This window comes from Peromyscus maniculatus, chromosome 4 (genome assembly GCF_049852395.1).
Source record: "Peromyscus maniculatus bairdii isolate BWxNUB_F1_BW_parent chromosome 4, HU_Pman_BW_mat_3.1, whole genome shotgun sequence".
In the NCBI taxonomy this organism is placed as follows: domain Eukaryota; kingdom Metazoa; phylum Chordata; class Mammalia; order Rodentia; family Cricetidae; genus Peromyscus; species Peromyscus maniculatus.
Window position 1 is genome coordinate 14970489 of NC_134855.1, and position 16326 is coordinate 14986814.

The 16326-nt window shown below is 56.1% G+C and overlaps 1 protein-coding gene across 12 annotated transcripts in view; it reads right to left on the bottom strand.

Moving 5' to 3' along the window:
- Positions 1-16326, bottom strand: part of Kcnt1 (potassium sodium-activated channel subfamily T member 1) — a 61710-nt gene that overhangs the window by 17782 nt on the left and 27602 nt on the right. For all 12 annotated transcript variants that reach the window (XR_013050434.1, XR_013050433.1, XM_015999487.3 and 9 more), the window contains 14 exons: positions 15614-15693; positions 14293-14392; positions 11906-11962; positions 11451-11499; positions 10567-10626; positions 10282-10356; positions 10131-10214; positions 9461-9555; positions 8353-8533; positions 2894-3058; positions 2415-2551; positions 842-905; positions 644-752; positions 51-159 (listed from right to left, as the gene is read on the bottom strand). Coding sequence is in view for 10 of the 12 variants with exons in the window: in XM_015999487.3 (XP_015854973.1) it covers positions 51-159; positions 644-752; positions 842-905; positions 2415-2551; positions 2894-3058; positions 8353-8533; positions 9461-9555; positions 10131-10214; positions 10282-10356; positions 10567-10626; positions 11451-11499; positions 11906-11962; positions 14293-14392; positions 15614-15693 (1365 nt within the window). In the remaining 2 variants the exon portion in view is untranslated. The remainder of the gene's footprint in view (positions 1-50; positions 160-643; positions 753-841; positions 906-2414; positions 2552-2893; positions 3059-8352; positions 8534-9460; positions 9556-10130; positions 10215-10281; positions 10357-10566; positions 10627-11450; positions 11500-11905; positions 11963-14292; positions 14393-15613; positions 15694-16326) is intronic.

The following is a 16326-nucleotide window of genomic DNA, read 5'->3' on the forward strand; positions in this document are numbered from 1 at the left end:
TTGATCGGGACGGCCAGGGCGTGGTAGTCGGTCTGGCACAGGGCACTCACTGGCCACGGGATGTGTGCACCAGCAGGGTGATGAGGGTGGAGGTGGCCGGGCAGATGCAGTTCAGGGCCAGCATGGCGTACTTGCACTCCTCCTCGCATACCACGTGGTCTGTGGGGACTGCAGGGTCAGGGCCCGCCACCCCCGCTGTCCCGGCCCCTCCCCGCAGCACCCAGGTCGCTCTGAACGTGTGGAGACACTCCCGCCTGAACAGCCCGCTCGTTACGGGTTCAGCACCTCTGTGAGCTGCACGTTGAGTCCCAAAGGAGCACCTGCATTTCTGGGGCCACCCCAGCTCTACCCAAGTGGCCCTTACCTGTCCCCCAGGTGCCCGTCATGGGTCCTGTCCATAGAGGTTCTGACCAGACAGTGCTCTTGTCTCCCACCCGCTCCCACTGACCTTGGCCCCAGGCGGAGGCCAGATCATCTGCCAAGGCTACACCGTGGTAGCTCCCCATATTCTGATGCAGAGATCCGGAGGGCATCTTATCCCACCAGCGAACCCTCCTTGAGCCTATGAGAGGAGTACTTCACCCCCACCCTCCGCTCCCTGGCAGCCTGCACGCCCATGACGTCACAGGGCCCCCAAACACACCAGCAAATTTGACGTGAAACTTGTTTTCGGGCTTGAGAATCTGGACGTAGAGGGGACAGTTGGGGGCAAAGTCCTTCACAGCCCAGGCTCGAAGGATGGTCTGGTGGTCCTGCGGGGGAGGTGTGGTTGGTGTTGGGGGGGCCTCCTGCTAACAGTGGGCAGGCAGTGCAGGCTGGGGGGGAGTGTGCCCGAACTCACCGCAGCAGTACGGTCCACCTCATTCCTGCTGCTGAGGATAAAACAGGCCTCGCCGTTGTCCATCCTGCAGAGCACCAGCCGCTGAGCGAGGCTGCAGACCCAGCGGACCTCCACCGGAAGAGGTCACGTCGGGAGGGGCCGGGTGTGTGGAGCGAGGGAGGATGGCCCAGCAGAGGGCCTTGCTACGGTAGTCAGGCCCGGCCTGGCGTGGCATCAAATCCTGCAGTGCACCCCAGGCCTCCCAGCCTCCCCAGATTCTCCTGGAACATTCTGGGCAGGTCAGGATGCCTGGACACCCACAGCAGAGTCCAAGCTCAGATGCTGAACAAGGCTCATAAGCCAAGCCGGCCCTGGAGTTACCAACTGACCAGTGGGGACTATTCAGGGCTTCCAAGCTGTGACATGATGGCGGCTGAGAGGGGACTCTGAGCCACACTCGGCCACATTCATCCACACCCTGGGCTCTGCTGGCTGCTGTCAGAGGCTTAGGATCGGAAGGAGTGGGTCCCTCTTGAGACCTTGTCTCACTGGTGCTGATGACCTAGGTTCTAGGGCAGTAGACCTTACATGGGCACCGGCGAGCATCTGGGGCTGGTCTCCTGGGCTCCCACCCACCCTGTGTTGGGCCACAGAGCCTGTCCCCTCTTCTGCCTGACCACTCAGCAGCCTGGACTTGGGTGGTCATTTCTAGCTCCTTCCGGGTTCCCAGGAGACTGGCTATAGAAACAGCTCAGCCCTGCTGAGAGCCAGTCGGGGAAACCTTCACCTCACAGGCACGGCAGTAAGGCCTCGTGCCTGCTCCACAAAAGCTGTGGGTGCCTCCCTGCCTGGCAGTCACTTCCTTTTTCCTGTCTGCCAGCCCAGAGCGGGACACAGGCAAGTACAGTCTCATGTGAATTGGGCAGGAGCCCCCAAAAGATTGCATCCATGGGAGCCCCACCCAGCTCAGGGTTCAGGATGAGGGACCTGGGCCATTGTCCCGTTTGCCCTGGGCCCTGCCTCACCTGTACCACACAAGCAAGGGTACAGGAGCCTCCCGGAATGGAAACGTGGCATGAGAGGCTTTGGGGGAAGAATCCCAGATGGTGCAATAGCACATTCCAGTTCCACGTTAGCAGCACACCCCTGTCACCTTGAGTCACTCTGTCAACTTGTCTTCACATCAAGAGCCACCCTCAGCCCTGTGTCTTCGCCATTGACTCTCAGCAGCCGTTTTTTTTCCACCCCCAGTCTATTTTTAAGCTCCCTGAAACCTGACAGAGAAAATCCCCAGACTCAGAGCAAGAGAGGGAAAGTCGCCCCGAGGCAAGATCCACAGCAGAGGAGGGCACGGCTGGACGAGGCGTGTCTGTTAGGCTGTCTAGCAGGGGCTAGCGTGTCGGGATGGCGCTAGGGTCCCACTCACCTGGGCCTCGACCCTGACCATTTCACCCACCCTGGCCCTGCCTCCACCTGGGAACCCTGCTTGCCTCAGGCTCTGTGCCAAGCTAGCCTGTCATGGCCCTACCTCTACGTGGGGACTCCCCGTGGCCTCAGGCCTAGGTCTGGCTGCGCTGTCCTGGCTGGCACTCACTTGGCTCGCATGAGGTCCTGGTCCTTGAGGGCAGAGCCCTGGAGGTAGATGACTCGCTGGGACCACAGGGGAATCTGCAGTACCCTGCGCACCTGGACATCCATTTCGGAGGGACACAGGATGACCACGTAGTAGTCCTGCTGGTCAGGCTCGATGTCAGTGCCTCTGAGCAGGGTCCTGTCCCCCCAGCCTGTATTGTTTCCTGGATGGTGTCATTCCCAGGGCCTTATGGGACCACCACAGACTGCCACCCCCTCACCCCCAACACACACACCGGATATGATAGCCAGGGTCTGGAATGCTCAGGAACCTTGCCCAAGCATGTGGCAGTCTTGTACAGCGGGGGGTGGGGTAGGGGTGGGGGGGTGGGGGGGGGCTGGGGAGGTGGGGGGTAGGGAGGGTGGGGGGGTTGCTGGGAGGTGACTGCTCTGGGAGCCTGGAAGAAATCTGAGACTCCCCAGGGGTGCCCATAGCCTCACCTGGAGCCGGGGGTGGGCATAGAACTCATTGAGGAAATCCATGAGGAGGTCAATCTTGAGGGAGCTCACACACAGGACCACGTGCTTTTCTGTCTGTGCTCGGTGGCGGCTGTAGTTACCCCCTGACTTCTGTCTCTCCATCCAGAGGTAGACAAGCTCTTCAAACTGCGGAGAGGGAGCAATGGGCACAGGCATCCAATGGGGGACAAAGGGTGGGGGCAGGCTGTGGAGTAGCAGTGGAATGGGGGGGGCTGTCCAGGGTGGAAATGCCAGCTGATGAGGAGAGAGGAAGAGCCGGCCTGCTTGGCTGGCAGGATGGGGGAGGGGTGGGGACAGTAACCTTAGCAGAGCAGGGTCTGGAGATGGCATGTGTAAAGTGGTGTCAGAAACTGTGGTGTGTGACCCAGGTCATGGGAAGTCCAGCTCGTGGCCTCAGAAGCTACCTGACCAGTAGTGGGTGCCAGAGCCTGTACTCTGGACATCTGGACAGACATGAGAGTCCTGACCCCACCTATCAGCTTTCCTGACAGTATTAGGAAATCCTCAGCATTGAAGTTAGGGATTTCTCTCTAACAACAGTGACCAGATCAGGCATCAGGTTCCTGATGTGGAAGCCATGCATTCAGTCCTTGCCAGTGGGGTCCTCTCAGACTGGGTGGGAAGAGTTCTGAGGACTGCCAGGTTCACATCTGCCTGGGTCATGTGAGCTGCTCAGCACTGGCTCTGCCCAAGGCCTCACAGAGCATGTGGCTCTGAGGTCAGATGTCCACTGCCTGTTCCATCTTGAGCATCAGGACCACACGTGGCTTTAGCCCATTTCTGAGTGGACTGTGGCTGTAGGCCCTGACTGCTGTGTCCACTCTCACGGTCTTCATCCCACTTCCATGGGTCCTCACCAGGAGACCTGTGGCCGGCTTCTTCAAGACCCTGGGGTTGGGGAACACAGGGACCCCTGCAGGTGGTCCATGGTAGGGCACTGCTGCTGGAAGACCCAGGCTTGCTTCCAACCTCTCTCAGGCCTGTTTCCTCACTTGGAAATTATAAGAATAGTGCCTGTCTTCAGCAATTAACTATGCAGCTCACACATGATTGAGCCGGTATGATAATGAGTATTCAGAGACCGGTAATGCCTGGGGGGCACTCACCAACCTAAGACAGAGCACCTGTGTGGCCTGGGCAGGTGTCTCCATGACGGGTAAGGTGACCTACTGATGTCTCAAGCAACCCAACTCAGAGGCTCATTTTTTAATAAAAGGGGGACCTGTAGGGTCCTGGCCCCCGTTTTGGGTAACTGTCACCTTGCTTGTGGACCTTGACCTTGATATCCTCCCTATGCTAATTCCCTGCCAGGTTCCATCCTCCTGAATGCTTAAGGGAAGTTCCTTGTCTGTGTATCCCGAATAATGGGGCGTTAACAGCTTAGATGCAAGATTGTAAAACATCAGTAGTGAACTTCTGCCCTCTGGGGTCCTCCCATTGTGCTGTAAGCCTGTATTTAAGACCTCCTACCCCCTTCAAGAAATGACATTCGACATTTAAAATTAAATATATGTATATATATACATATATATAATTGAATGAATACTGCGAATGTAATCTATGAATACCACAAATGTGATTAATATCATGAGTGTAATTAATGAATATCATGATTGTAATTTAAAAAATAAATTAAAAAAATAAAAATTAAAAAAGAAAGAATAGTGCCTGTCTTGCACGCTATGATGAGGGGGTAAGAGAGCTAATGAGGGGTTAACAGTGATTCCTAAAGTGTATGACTGCTCAGAGTCTCAAGATGGGAGCTGATTTGGAAGGCGGGTATGGCTGTAATTTGTTGACCTGAGGTTATCTTGGGTTATGGCAACTCCTAAATCCAATACCCTTGTAGGTGGAACAAGGGCCACAAGGTCATATGGAGATGGGCGTAAGGTGGAGGATATGCTCAGGAGGCCACCACAACCATGGGAACTACCAGACAATGGACCCCAGGTACTTCCGGTGCTCCCCAAGTACCAGCCCCACCGCAGCTTCGTTCTGACCCGGCCTCCAGAACACCTGTTATCTAAATGTTTGGACATTGAGTCTTAAACACTCAACCCTAGGCCCCCACGGAGGAGACTGAGCCTCAGGGTCTCAGAGCCTCCAAGAAGGCAAAGAAGAGTTCCAGTCCTGTTCCATTTCATAGTGACTCTGGGGTTACTGGGCAGGGGCAGGGGCTCATCCTCACTTGGCAAAGGGACTGGGTTATCCAGAGAGAGTCCAGATAGAAAATGGAGGCTGAGAGCCACATGGCTGGATTGGGGTTGCCTGTCCATCTTTGGCACTGTCTTCAACTTCTGCTGGGTCAGGGTATCATGGATGAATCACTGAAGAGCTGGTGGGCTACAAGATGAGAAGGCAGGACGGGATTCTGACGCTTTGCAGAGGGGATGGGGATGGGGCAGCGTAGTGAGAACAGGACCTATAGTGGATGAAGGGGGCCCCCAAAAGATTCGTGCTCCTGGAACCTAGGAATGTGACTTCATTTGGAAAAGTAAAAGGGGGCTTTTGTAGAGATCAGGGTGTAGCCTTTAGGTGAGGAACCTGGCGTGATCTTGATCAGGATGACCACCAGGAGCTGTGACAGTTAAATCTTGGGTATCGTACCATCAAAGCCTACACTGGAGAAGTTGACATGGGTGCCAAGTCCAGCAAGAAGAAAGGAGACGGGGGGGGGGGGACGAGCCACAGAGGAAAGGCCATGTGCAGGGCAGACAGTTTGGAATGATTCATCTATAAGCCAAGAGACACCGAGGGCCGGCAGCTGAGGCAGGGCTAACTCCATGCCTTTAGAGTCCTCTGAGAACCATGTCACTGACACCAGATTTTGGACCTATGACCTTCGTAACTGTGGAGGACAGGTGTTCCTAAGTCCACAGTGTGTGGCCACCTTTCAGCAGTTTCCGGAGACACCTGCACACTCCAGCCCAGGGACTCTGAGCATAGAGGGGCCAAAGCAGAGCCATCTTGGGTGTGAAGACCCATGAAGGGAAGCACAGTGCAGGCTCAGACACAAGGTTAGCTAACAGAACCTGACAAAATTCAACAGACACCAGCATGACACTATGAAACGTCACAAGCCGTGTTTCAGGAATTCAAGGCTGGTTAATACTAGACAACTGTATACATTTTAAATGTGTCAAAAAAAGCTGTATATATAAAACTTATGACCCTAACAATTTAAGGAGAAAACACTCAATTGGACTGATCAAGCATTTAATTAAAAAAATTCTATGGGCCGGGTGGTGGTGGTGCACACCTTTAATCCCAGCACTAGGGAGGCAGAGGTAGGTAGATCTCAGTGAGTTTGAGGCCAGCCTGGTCTACAAAGCGAGTTCTAGGACAGCCAGGACTTATACAGAGAAACCCTGTCTCAAAAAACAAAAAACAAACAAACAAACAAAATCTATAGACCGGATAGATGGCTTAGTGGTTAAGAGCATTGGCTGCTCTTCCAAGGATCTGGGTTCAATTCCCAGCACCCACATGGCAGCTCACAAATGTCTGTAATTCCAGTTCCAGGGGGATCTGACACTCTCACACAGGCATATATTTGGGTAAAATACCAGTGCACATGGAATAAATAAGTAAATAAATCATAAAAATTGGTCTCCACAAACTGGGATGAAAAGGAAGGTCTATGCAGGTTGCCAGAGGGCCATCAGAATGAGAGCTCAGAGGCTTAAGGTTTGGAGAGGAAGTGTGGACTGTCACTTCAGGGATGGTCCATGGAAGCTGACCAGTGACCAGCATAGCTTGCTAGAGATACACTCCACACATGGGCACTAGCAGAGCTCAGAAGCAGAAACGCAGTGTTTATACAGGACAGAACTACAGCAGGACCTGGGGAAACTTAACAAGAGCTTTGCGCCCTGCATAAAACAACAAGTGTGAGGTTTCTGAGCAAGGTGTGGTGGCACATGCCTTTCATCTCAACATTCCTGAGGCAGAGGCAGGAGGATCTCTGTGAGTTTGAGGACAACCTGGCTTACATAGCAAGCTCCAGGACTACTTAGAGAGATGCTGTTTCAAACCCTCACTTAACAAAAAAAAAAAAAAAAGAAAGAAAGGAAGGAAGGAAGGAAGGAAGGAAGGAAGGAAGGAGGGAAGGAGGGAGGGAGGGAGGGAGGGAGGGAGGGAAGGAAGGAAGGAAGGAAGGAAGGAAGGAAGGAAGGAAGGAAGGAAGGAAGGAAGGAAGGAAGGAAGGGCGAGCTTTGCAACACTCCAGGAATGTCAGAGACTTGCTAGGAAATGCTGAAGGCCTCATAAGCCACAACCTGGTTCTTGCCACGTGTGTCTATAGGATTCTCATAAAAATCCTCACATGGGGAGTTGGTCTTGAACCTGCTTAAGGCTGAGGCCACAGGTGGGTACTACCAGAGGCCTGGCCTGGGAATTAGAAATCTTACGCAGACTAGCAAGGATCCAAGAGGCTTCTGAACTGGAGGAAGGAGGGTTGGAGACACCTTCCAGAGTATTCTATGCAGAGCGTCAGGAATGGAGGCACTGTTGGAGGGACAGAGGGATGTGCATGGGGCTGAGGCGGGCCCATCCCCATGCTGCCATACACGCTCTGTTCTGGGTGGGCCCCGGCCCTCCACGTGAGGAGCGAATCTTAAACTTTTACAAGAAAACAGACTTACAATTGGGGGAGGGAATGAACCTTATAGGTAAGAGAGGAAAATGTTAAGAGACGTCAATGTTAACATATTAGACCTTGTTAAAACCCCAACAGCCTGTAGAAGGACAGGACCCTTGACTAAGGCAAGGAACGAGTTCACAGACCAGCAGCTAGAAGCAGAATGCTCCAGGACTGGCGTCTGGGCACAGGGAAGCTAACAGGTGGTGGTGGTGCCCGGAAGGACAGTGATGCCTGAAAGGATCAGCACACTGTAGGCTTTCAGAGCAGTTTACTCAGGACAGGGGCAGTGGAGGGGCAGGCAGCTCCTTCTGGGAGAAGTAAGGGGGTGCCTGCTGGGCTTGGGGCTCAGTGCTGCAAGGCCAGAGATGGGACAAGCCCAAGGTCAGAGCTTAGGGTCAGCAATGACACCTCAGTTGCCCCTTGTAGCCCTAAAAGTTGCTTAGCTGTGGGTGGGAACGAGGGTGAAGTTCACCCCCACAATGTGTCTCTGCATGGGTTCTTACGGGGGTCACTTGGGCACCCAAGACCCTCTGGAAGGAGAAGCCTGTGCCCCCTGGCTGCTCTTGGGCAGAACGCCAATCCGCAGCTCACCAGCCAAGGGAGAACCTGGGCAATGACCCACCACAGAGCAGGGAACACCTGCCCGGTGCTCTCCCCCAGCGCTCTCCTGGGAACGACCTTCCAACGTGTTCACAACCTCCCTGGGTCCCTCCTGTCCTTAGGCCACTCCTCAGGGAGTGGCCTCCTGGCTGTCCCCGTGTTGAGCATGGGGACTCACCTGCAGTGGGAGCACCACAAGGGTCACGCAGATCAGGATGACCACCAGGAGCTGGGAGGGCCAGATCTTGGGGGTCACATCACCAAAGCCCACAGTTGAGAAAGTGACGATGCAGAAGTAGAAGGAGGTCCGCAGGTTCAAGTTCCCACCTGCCCGCTCCAGGTGCTGGATCCCGCAGGTCCTAGACATCCAAAGAACAGGGCTGCAGCCTTGGGGGAGGCTGCAGCCATGGCGGGGAAGGGCTGCAGCCGTGCATGGGAGGAGCTGAATGGTAAGAGACAAGGCTGCAACGTGGAGTGGGCTGCCTGAGGTAGCTGCTGTGGACAGGGAGACCGGGCCTTCCCCCCTCCCTGAGGGGTAAGGCTCTACCAGTCCTGGGGACCCTGTCACATAGGACGACCTAAGTGATGCATCCCTGATCACTGGGATACCGAGTGAGGTTGTAGAGCTAGGCCTGGATGCCCATCGCCCGCAGGTGGACCTTGGCCCCCTGGCACTGAGTTTAAGTCCGAGCCCGGGAAAGCTGCTCATTCTAATCAGTGGGGAGGAGGTGGGGCTGCAATGGTGAGGGGTGCGCTTCTGCAGCGAAGGAGCGTGGCCGTGGCAGTGACGGTGTGGGGCTGCCCCAAGCCCTGCCAACCTGCACTCCAGGCCCTGCAGTCACGCCCAGGCAGCTCATCCTTGCCTGGGGTACAGCAGGTGGTGACTGGGCCTCTTGAGGACATGGAGCAGGGCCGCTCTATGGCAGATGCAGGAAGTTGGCGGGTCTGCCCATGTGACCAGAGCTTCCCACTCTAGGTGACCCTCCCAGAGACCCTGGCTGCTTCTAGACTCTGTTCTCAGATGGAAGTCAAACCAAAGGTCCCCACTCCGCCCAGGGGCCGGTTCCCCTCAGAGTTGCAAACAGTCAGTTGGGCGGGCACCTGCAGGCCAGATGTGCTGTTGTATCCCTGCTCTCTGGACACGAGAGTTTGGAGCTAAGTTCTACAGCTTTGTGCTCCTTCTCTCAATGCCTCTTGTCATATCTTCTAGGCCCGAGGTCTGCCCGAGGGGTGGGCTAGCCACGGCCACCTGATGGGACGGACCGTGAGATGTCTAGGGCACTCACCCCGTGAAGACGAGGCATAGCAGGGTACAGAAGAGGATGAGCACCTGGTTGAACATGGCGGACTGTGTGCGCAGGATGGCCCGGTGGAAGTCATTCTGCAGAGAATGCGGCCATCAGAAGGGCAGGGCTCACAGACGCTCCCGTACATAACAAGCAACATCCGGTCGGTCCCACTTCCAACCCAGGGGAGGGCTACGGGCATCGCTGCCCTGTGCTGGTCACCCAGACCTCAGCTTGGTCTCAGGATGATGAGCCATGCCTCGGGTGATGGCAAAATGTGCCAGAGGGCAGAGAGGTGTGAGCACCTTTAGCTTCAACTGGCACAGGGCTGAGTCACGGGGACCGGCCAGGAGGAGGCAGGCTGCCAGGGAGACAGCTGCCATCCTGGCTTTCAGTTACAGGAGGAGATGGGTACATCCCAGCAGAGGCTGCCCATGGGGGTGGTTGGAGCCTCCATTCTTCTGGCCCTGGTTTTGTGGCCCAGTTCTGGTTGTGCTCGCTCACATCTGCACACCCTGTCCCACCTCCTCAGCCCCGGGAAAAGGTGTCTTCACAGAAAGAGGAAGCTCAAGGTTGGACCGGAATGCACCCCTGTGGCCTGCAGGCTATTCCGCCGCGGCCTGGCCCCACCAGCAGGCGGGAAACTGCTCTGGAGCTGGGTCTCACTTACGATCATGTTCTCCAGCGCGTGCTTGGCCAGCCAGCAGTTGAGGAACACGGGGATGAACAGGTTCCGAAGGGGCGGCCAGAAGACCTGTGGTGTGTGGGGGAGAGGTCAGGTGGGGCCTGGGGAGCCAAGCGTGGGGCGAGGGCTCACCCACCGTGATGATGAAGGGCAGCGTGTTGATCATCTCCAGGACGAAAGAAACGTGGAAGATCTGCTCCCAGATGTTGCCCTGGGGGCCAGAGGGTACTTCAGAGCCAGGAAGGGGCGGGACCAGGGCCACAGGGCGATCGAGGGCAGGGGAGGGGACTGGGAGATTGGGAGACAGGGAGAGGTAAAGGTTGCAAGTGTCTTCGAGTCAGGGGTCGTGGTGCTAGGGGAGGGGCTGTGGACAAAGGGCACGGTGGGGGACCAGGGCGGGGTAGGCCAGGGAGGAACTCACTTTGTAGCTGAGGTAAATGAGGAGCCATGTCTCTAAGAAGCTTATTGTGGCCACAATGACCTATGTGAAGAGAACAGAGGGGCTTGCAGCAGATCTAGGAATAGGGCCTGACCTATGAGAGACTCAGCAGGCAGCGTCCTAACAAAGCTGGGTATTCGGGAGCGCGCGCGCGCGCGTGCGTGCGTGCGTGCGTGCGTGCGTGCGTGCGTGCGTTCCTACAGGGTTGCCTGCACCCTTGCTGCTGAGGTAAGACGGTCTTGATTGGAAACACTTGCAGGCAGCTACTCTAGGCCTTAGGGCAGATAGAGGGCAGTCCAGACTCCGCCCTGCTGGGGCACCCTGTGGGCAATCAGGGCAGGTGAAGCAGGAGGGGTGGGGGAACCCCAAGAGCACCACTACAGCCACCCTAGGAGGCAGAGGTGGCAGTGAGGGGACGAGGCTCAGTTGGCAGTACTCCTTGGGCCCTGGGTGGGGATGGGCATCTGTGAGTCCCATAGGATCCTATGGGATCCTCCAGGCTAGGGACCCAGGCCTCTGGGACATGGTTGGGGGAGACCCCCTCAGAAGCTGGCCGGAGTTACTGACCCCTACTTCTACTTCCTAGGAAGACAGTAAGGATAGGGTGGGTCAGCAGGAAGGAGAGGTTCTCACGGAGAAAGGGATCACGGGGGAAAGCATGCCCTCAGTGGTCTCTGGGAAAACTATAGTAAGAATTGCTAGACCTGGGTCTCTCCCTCCGGAGCCTAAGTCCCCTGCTTACTTAGTGAGCCTGAGTCCCTTGCTTGCTGAACATGGGACTTCTGCTCTCATACTTAACCCTCTCCTTACCGAGTCCACACAAGCAGCCTCCGCTGTACAGGGAGGAGAGGTAGGCTCAGACTCACCTGGATCACCCACAGAGCCATCTTCCTCTCCACCCACAGGATGGGTGCCCTAGGAAGAGAAGGGCGGTGAGGCCGGAACAGGGTCACATCTGCCAGGGCACTTCCTCTTCAGGCTCCAGAAGAATGTTACTAAGGTGACGTTCTTCTGACAAGTGAGGGCCCAGTGGCCAGATGTGGGGGGTGAGTGTTGGAACTGACATATGCTTCATTAAGTGACTCCTCTCTGATGGGGGAGAGCCTCGGCACTGACTTCAGCCAGGGTGCAAGGGTGTGGCTGAACACGTCCCGGGGAATTTAATGGGCCTCAGGTTAAGGCTGGGCATTGGCTCCACGGAGCCAGACAGTTAAACTCCCACTGATCACAGCTGTCTGCCCCCGCCCCCCGCCCCTGGCCCAGTCCCACCCCTGGCCCAGCCCAGTGTGGCCTGGCGAGTGGGAGGCAGGAGCAGACTCACCAGTGGAACTCAGAGGATGAGCCATTGAAAGTGTAGTTATACTTCGGGCAGCCCCAGCTGTGGAGAGACAAAAGCACTGGCCCAGCCACAGACCTCCAGGGCCAACGCCAAGGCTCCTTTCCAGAGCTGCCATGGGCTCGGGGTAAATGGAAAGGACACCCACTTGCTCACTCCGGGCCCACCATATGTCCCAACTGGAGCTGATGCTCTAATGCATGAGGAGCCTCCCCAGCCCGCAGGGACCATGTAGGAAGGCTCTCTAAACAAGAAGCATAGAGAACACATCCCCGTCTGGAGAGCTGGGCCCTGCGGTGAGATGCTGCTCAGGAGGAAGTGAGGACTCAGCCTGTGCTGATGATGAGCTCCAGGGATGGGCCCTGCATAACCACCCATGGCCCAGTGTGGACACTTACGCCCCCTGGAGGTCAGAGCGGCCTGAACAGGAGTCAGAAAGAGCATTCCTACCTCAAGGAGATGCATTAATGACCCTCATCCCCAAGCCACTTGAAGATAAGCATATCCAAGCACCTTGGAACCAGCTGATGAGAGATAGCATGGCACAGCCAACAGGCTAGCTCTGCTCCAGGCCATAACCAGCACCAGGGTCAGCTACCACAGGGACCTCACTGCACATAGAACCCAGAAAGGGGCAGCTCCTACCCTCTTCTCTTCTCACTTGAGCTTTATTGGGGGTTGTTGCACTTAGTATCTAAAGAAGTCTCTGAATCATCCACCCACCCTCTCTCTCATCCTCTTATCTAACATCTATCTACTCATCTTTCATCAGCAACCACTAGCCTATCCATCCTTTACCTCCCTATGGTCCGTGCATCCACCTATCTATTATCCATCATCATCTGATCTGTGACCTGTGCCCATCCTTCTATCCAACAACTATCCATTCATCTCTCATCAACATCCATCCATATGTCTATCTATGTATAATCTCATCTTTGGTCCATGCATCCATCATCACCTGATCCGTAATTCATATATCCATCTACTAATGCATCCTCTTCTCCAACATCTACTTAGCATCTCATCTTCTATCTATCCAGCTACCCATGCACCTATCCATTCAACCATCTACCCATCCAGTGTACCACTAGCCATCATTCACCCATTCATCCATCACCCAAATATCCATCATCTACCCACCCTCCAGCCCATTATCCCTGTTAGTGATGGTGATGAAGACAACAGACTTGGGTCCTCTAGGGAGGTGGGAGCAGAAGTCCTGAAGCCTCTGGGACTTGAGGAAGGTGAAACAGACCCAGAAAACAGTGTTTGAGTCAGTTATAGCCTCTTTTTCTCCTCAAACATCCACAAAGGGTTCTTCCCTCCTCTGACCCGTGCATTGATGAAAGGTTTGTTCTCAGTAGCATGTGAGGGTTTCTGTTCTGGGAAGTCTAGTTTTCCTGAAAGTGGGCAGCAGATGGAAATAAGGAATTCAGTAAAACTTTGCACACAGGCTCCTGGGTCTGGCCTCCTGTTTGGAGATTTACAGGACCCCTGCAGTTCAAGAAGAGCCTGCTCCGAGTAGCCCAAAGGTAACTCAATGTTGGCAGGGTTCACAGATGGCCCAGTAGTGGTATTCACACCCCAGGCTCTGGCTAAGGAGTCCTGTGGCATCTGAGTCCACTTGTCCAGCCCACTGGTGTGCAAATTAGAGGCCAACAGAGTTCAAAAGAAATGGTCCCAGCAGAAGTAACTAACAAAGAGAAGGGGCAGGCACAGCGTCCTCAGAGGGATGTGGGAAAGCAGGAAATGACATGCAGGAACTCAGACCTGGGGGAGGAGCGTCACCTCAGAACTGAGAGAATGGAAGAAGCAGAGGAGGAGGTAGGGGTGACAAGCCTGCTGGTGGCCCGGGGCCCAGCTTCCGAACCCCACAGGACACAATTCAAGACAATCCTGGCACCGAGGGCCTCTGGACCAGCCCAGAAATGAACCAGAAGCATGCGGAGGCCTCCCTAGGCACCCTGCGAGGATCTGGGCTGGGAAACAGCACTGGTGTCTCAAAGCAGCCAGGCAGTGGGAGGACTACTGAGAAGACGTCAGGGGAGGAATTCCCAGCCTCATCTGCTGGCCTCCTCAAGGACACTGGAGAGCAGGCCTTCTTCCTCGAGGCGGTTGGAACACATACACTGTGGCTGCACGCACAGCACCACACTGGGGGGCCCCCTCTTCGCGCTGACCCAGTCCCCATTCTAGGCATGACTCTACGTTGGGGTAAGAAAAGACTCCCAAGGCTCTGGTGACTGGGCTTCTTGGGAGTCTGGTGAGGTGCTGGTCATAGGTCTCCCACACAGACGCCCAGAATGCCAGTGGGGTTTAATGGAAAGGCTCAGCCTCAGGACCCCGGCCCCAGCCCCCAGGTTACCCACCATCCGATGCCCTGGTCTGGGTTGTCGAGCAGGACACGGACGATATACAGCAGGCAGGTGAGGAGCTTGAGGGAGAAGTTGAACAGCCGGATCCTCAGGCCTGTGGGGAGGGCAGGGACATCAGGGCTGTCAAGCTCCGAGGAGCAGGCCCACCCACCCCGCTGGGGTCTCTCAACAGCTCCCTCCTGAAGTGGCCCTGCATGGACCTCCATCTCACACTCGCATTCCAGATGCAGAGGACAGATGCGTCTGCACCACACACGCCCCCGGACTCCTCTGACCATTGAATAGATGAGGCACTGAGGCTTGGTGCAGGGGCTTGGGGTGCAGGTGCTTGGGGTACAGGGGCTTTGGGGTGCAGGGCTTGGGGTGCAGGGACATTGGGGTGCAGAGGTTTTGGGGTGCAGGTGCTTGGGGTACAGGGGCTTTGGGGTGCAGGGCTTTGGGATACAGGGACTTTGGGGTGCAGGGGCATTGGGGTACAGGGGCATTGGGGTGCAGGGGCTTTGGGATACAGGGGCTTTGGGGTGCAGGGGCTTGGGGTACAGGGGCTTTGGGATACAGGGACTTTGGGGTGCAGGGGCATTGGGGTACAGGGGCTTTGGGGTGCAGGGCTTTGGGATACAGCGACTTTGGGGTGCAGGGACTTTGGGTTGCAGGGGCATTGGGGTGCAGGGGCTTTGGGGTACAGGGGTTTGGGGTACAGGGGCTTGGGGTACAGGGGCTTTGGGGTGCAGGGCTTTGGGATACAAGGACTTTGGGGTGCAGGGACTTTGGGGTGCAGGGCCTTGGAGTACAGGGACTTTGGGATACAGGGACTTTGGGGTGCAGGGGCATTGGGGTACAGGGGCTTTGGGGTGCAGGGCTTTGGGATACAGGGACTTTGGGGTGCAGGGACTTTGGGTTGCAGGGGCATTGGGGGGTAGGGGCTTAGGTTACAGGGGATTCCCTGAGGGCACTTCCCTCATGGGAACAGATTTAGGACACTTGGCACCACAGCCTGACCTCCAAGCCCCTTCTTGCATCCTGGGTAGGTCCAGAGTGGCCAGGCTTAAAGTTGGGGAGGAGAAGGGGAAGCGTGGAGGTGGGGATCCCAGGTTGTGGGCTGGAGTGGCACAGGGGAGGTGACCCAGCTGGCTCCTGTGGGCAGCCTAGCCCCGTTCAACCCAGTGGCCAGTATGGGGGGGGGCATGTCTCCACAGGTCAAGAAATGGGAAGCCAAGGTGACCTTTGCCCTCTGCCCATATAGCTGGCACAGCTCCTCAGGCTCCCAACCCTGCCCATCCCTCTCCACCCAGAGCTCTCCAGGCCCCCGACTCACTGGATCTTTGGTTTTTGATGAAGAACAGCTTGAGTCGCTCTTTGCAGGTGTTCTCGTTGACATAGAATTCCACCTGGACCCTGAGGGAGGAGAGGAGGCTGAGGCCTGGGCTCAGGGGGTTCAGGCTCAAGGCAGGGGCTGGAGCCTCAAGCCAGAGCCAGAGCCCCAAGCCCAGCTGGGTTCTTTCAAACCACAGGAGCAGAGAGGAACTTGGGAGGAGACAAATGTCCCTACTTTGGCCCATCCAGGTCTGTGTCTGAAGTAGCCGTTGGTCCTTCCAAAGCCTCCCCTTGCTACACCTGCGGCCACTGGTGTACCATCTGCTCAGCATCCAGAGCCCCACAGGCCCCAAGGAGATCAGGGCCATAGCACCCATGGAGCTTTGGGCATTGGGTACTCAAACCTAGTAAAATGTTCAGGAGCTGACAGTCATTATGTCTGGTGGCCTTCAAGGTTTGTATTGTGAGGCCTATATTCATTATCATCTCGGGGATGGTCAGAAGGGCCAGCAGGAAGTGGTCATCCGTGAGCTGCCCCTCAAGTCATCCTGTGGACCTGACCTCCATCCATCCCCTCCCATGGCATTGCACACAGAGGCCGGTCTCTGAGGCGTGGCCACACTTATGTTCCCAGGGGTCCCAAGATCACCCAGAGTAAACGGCGAGTGAGCATCTGACTACTCACTTATGGCCTATTGCCACACCAGGAAGAGC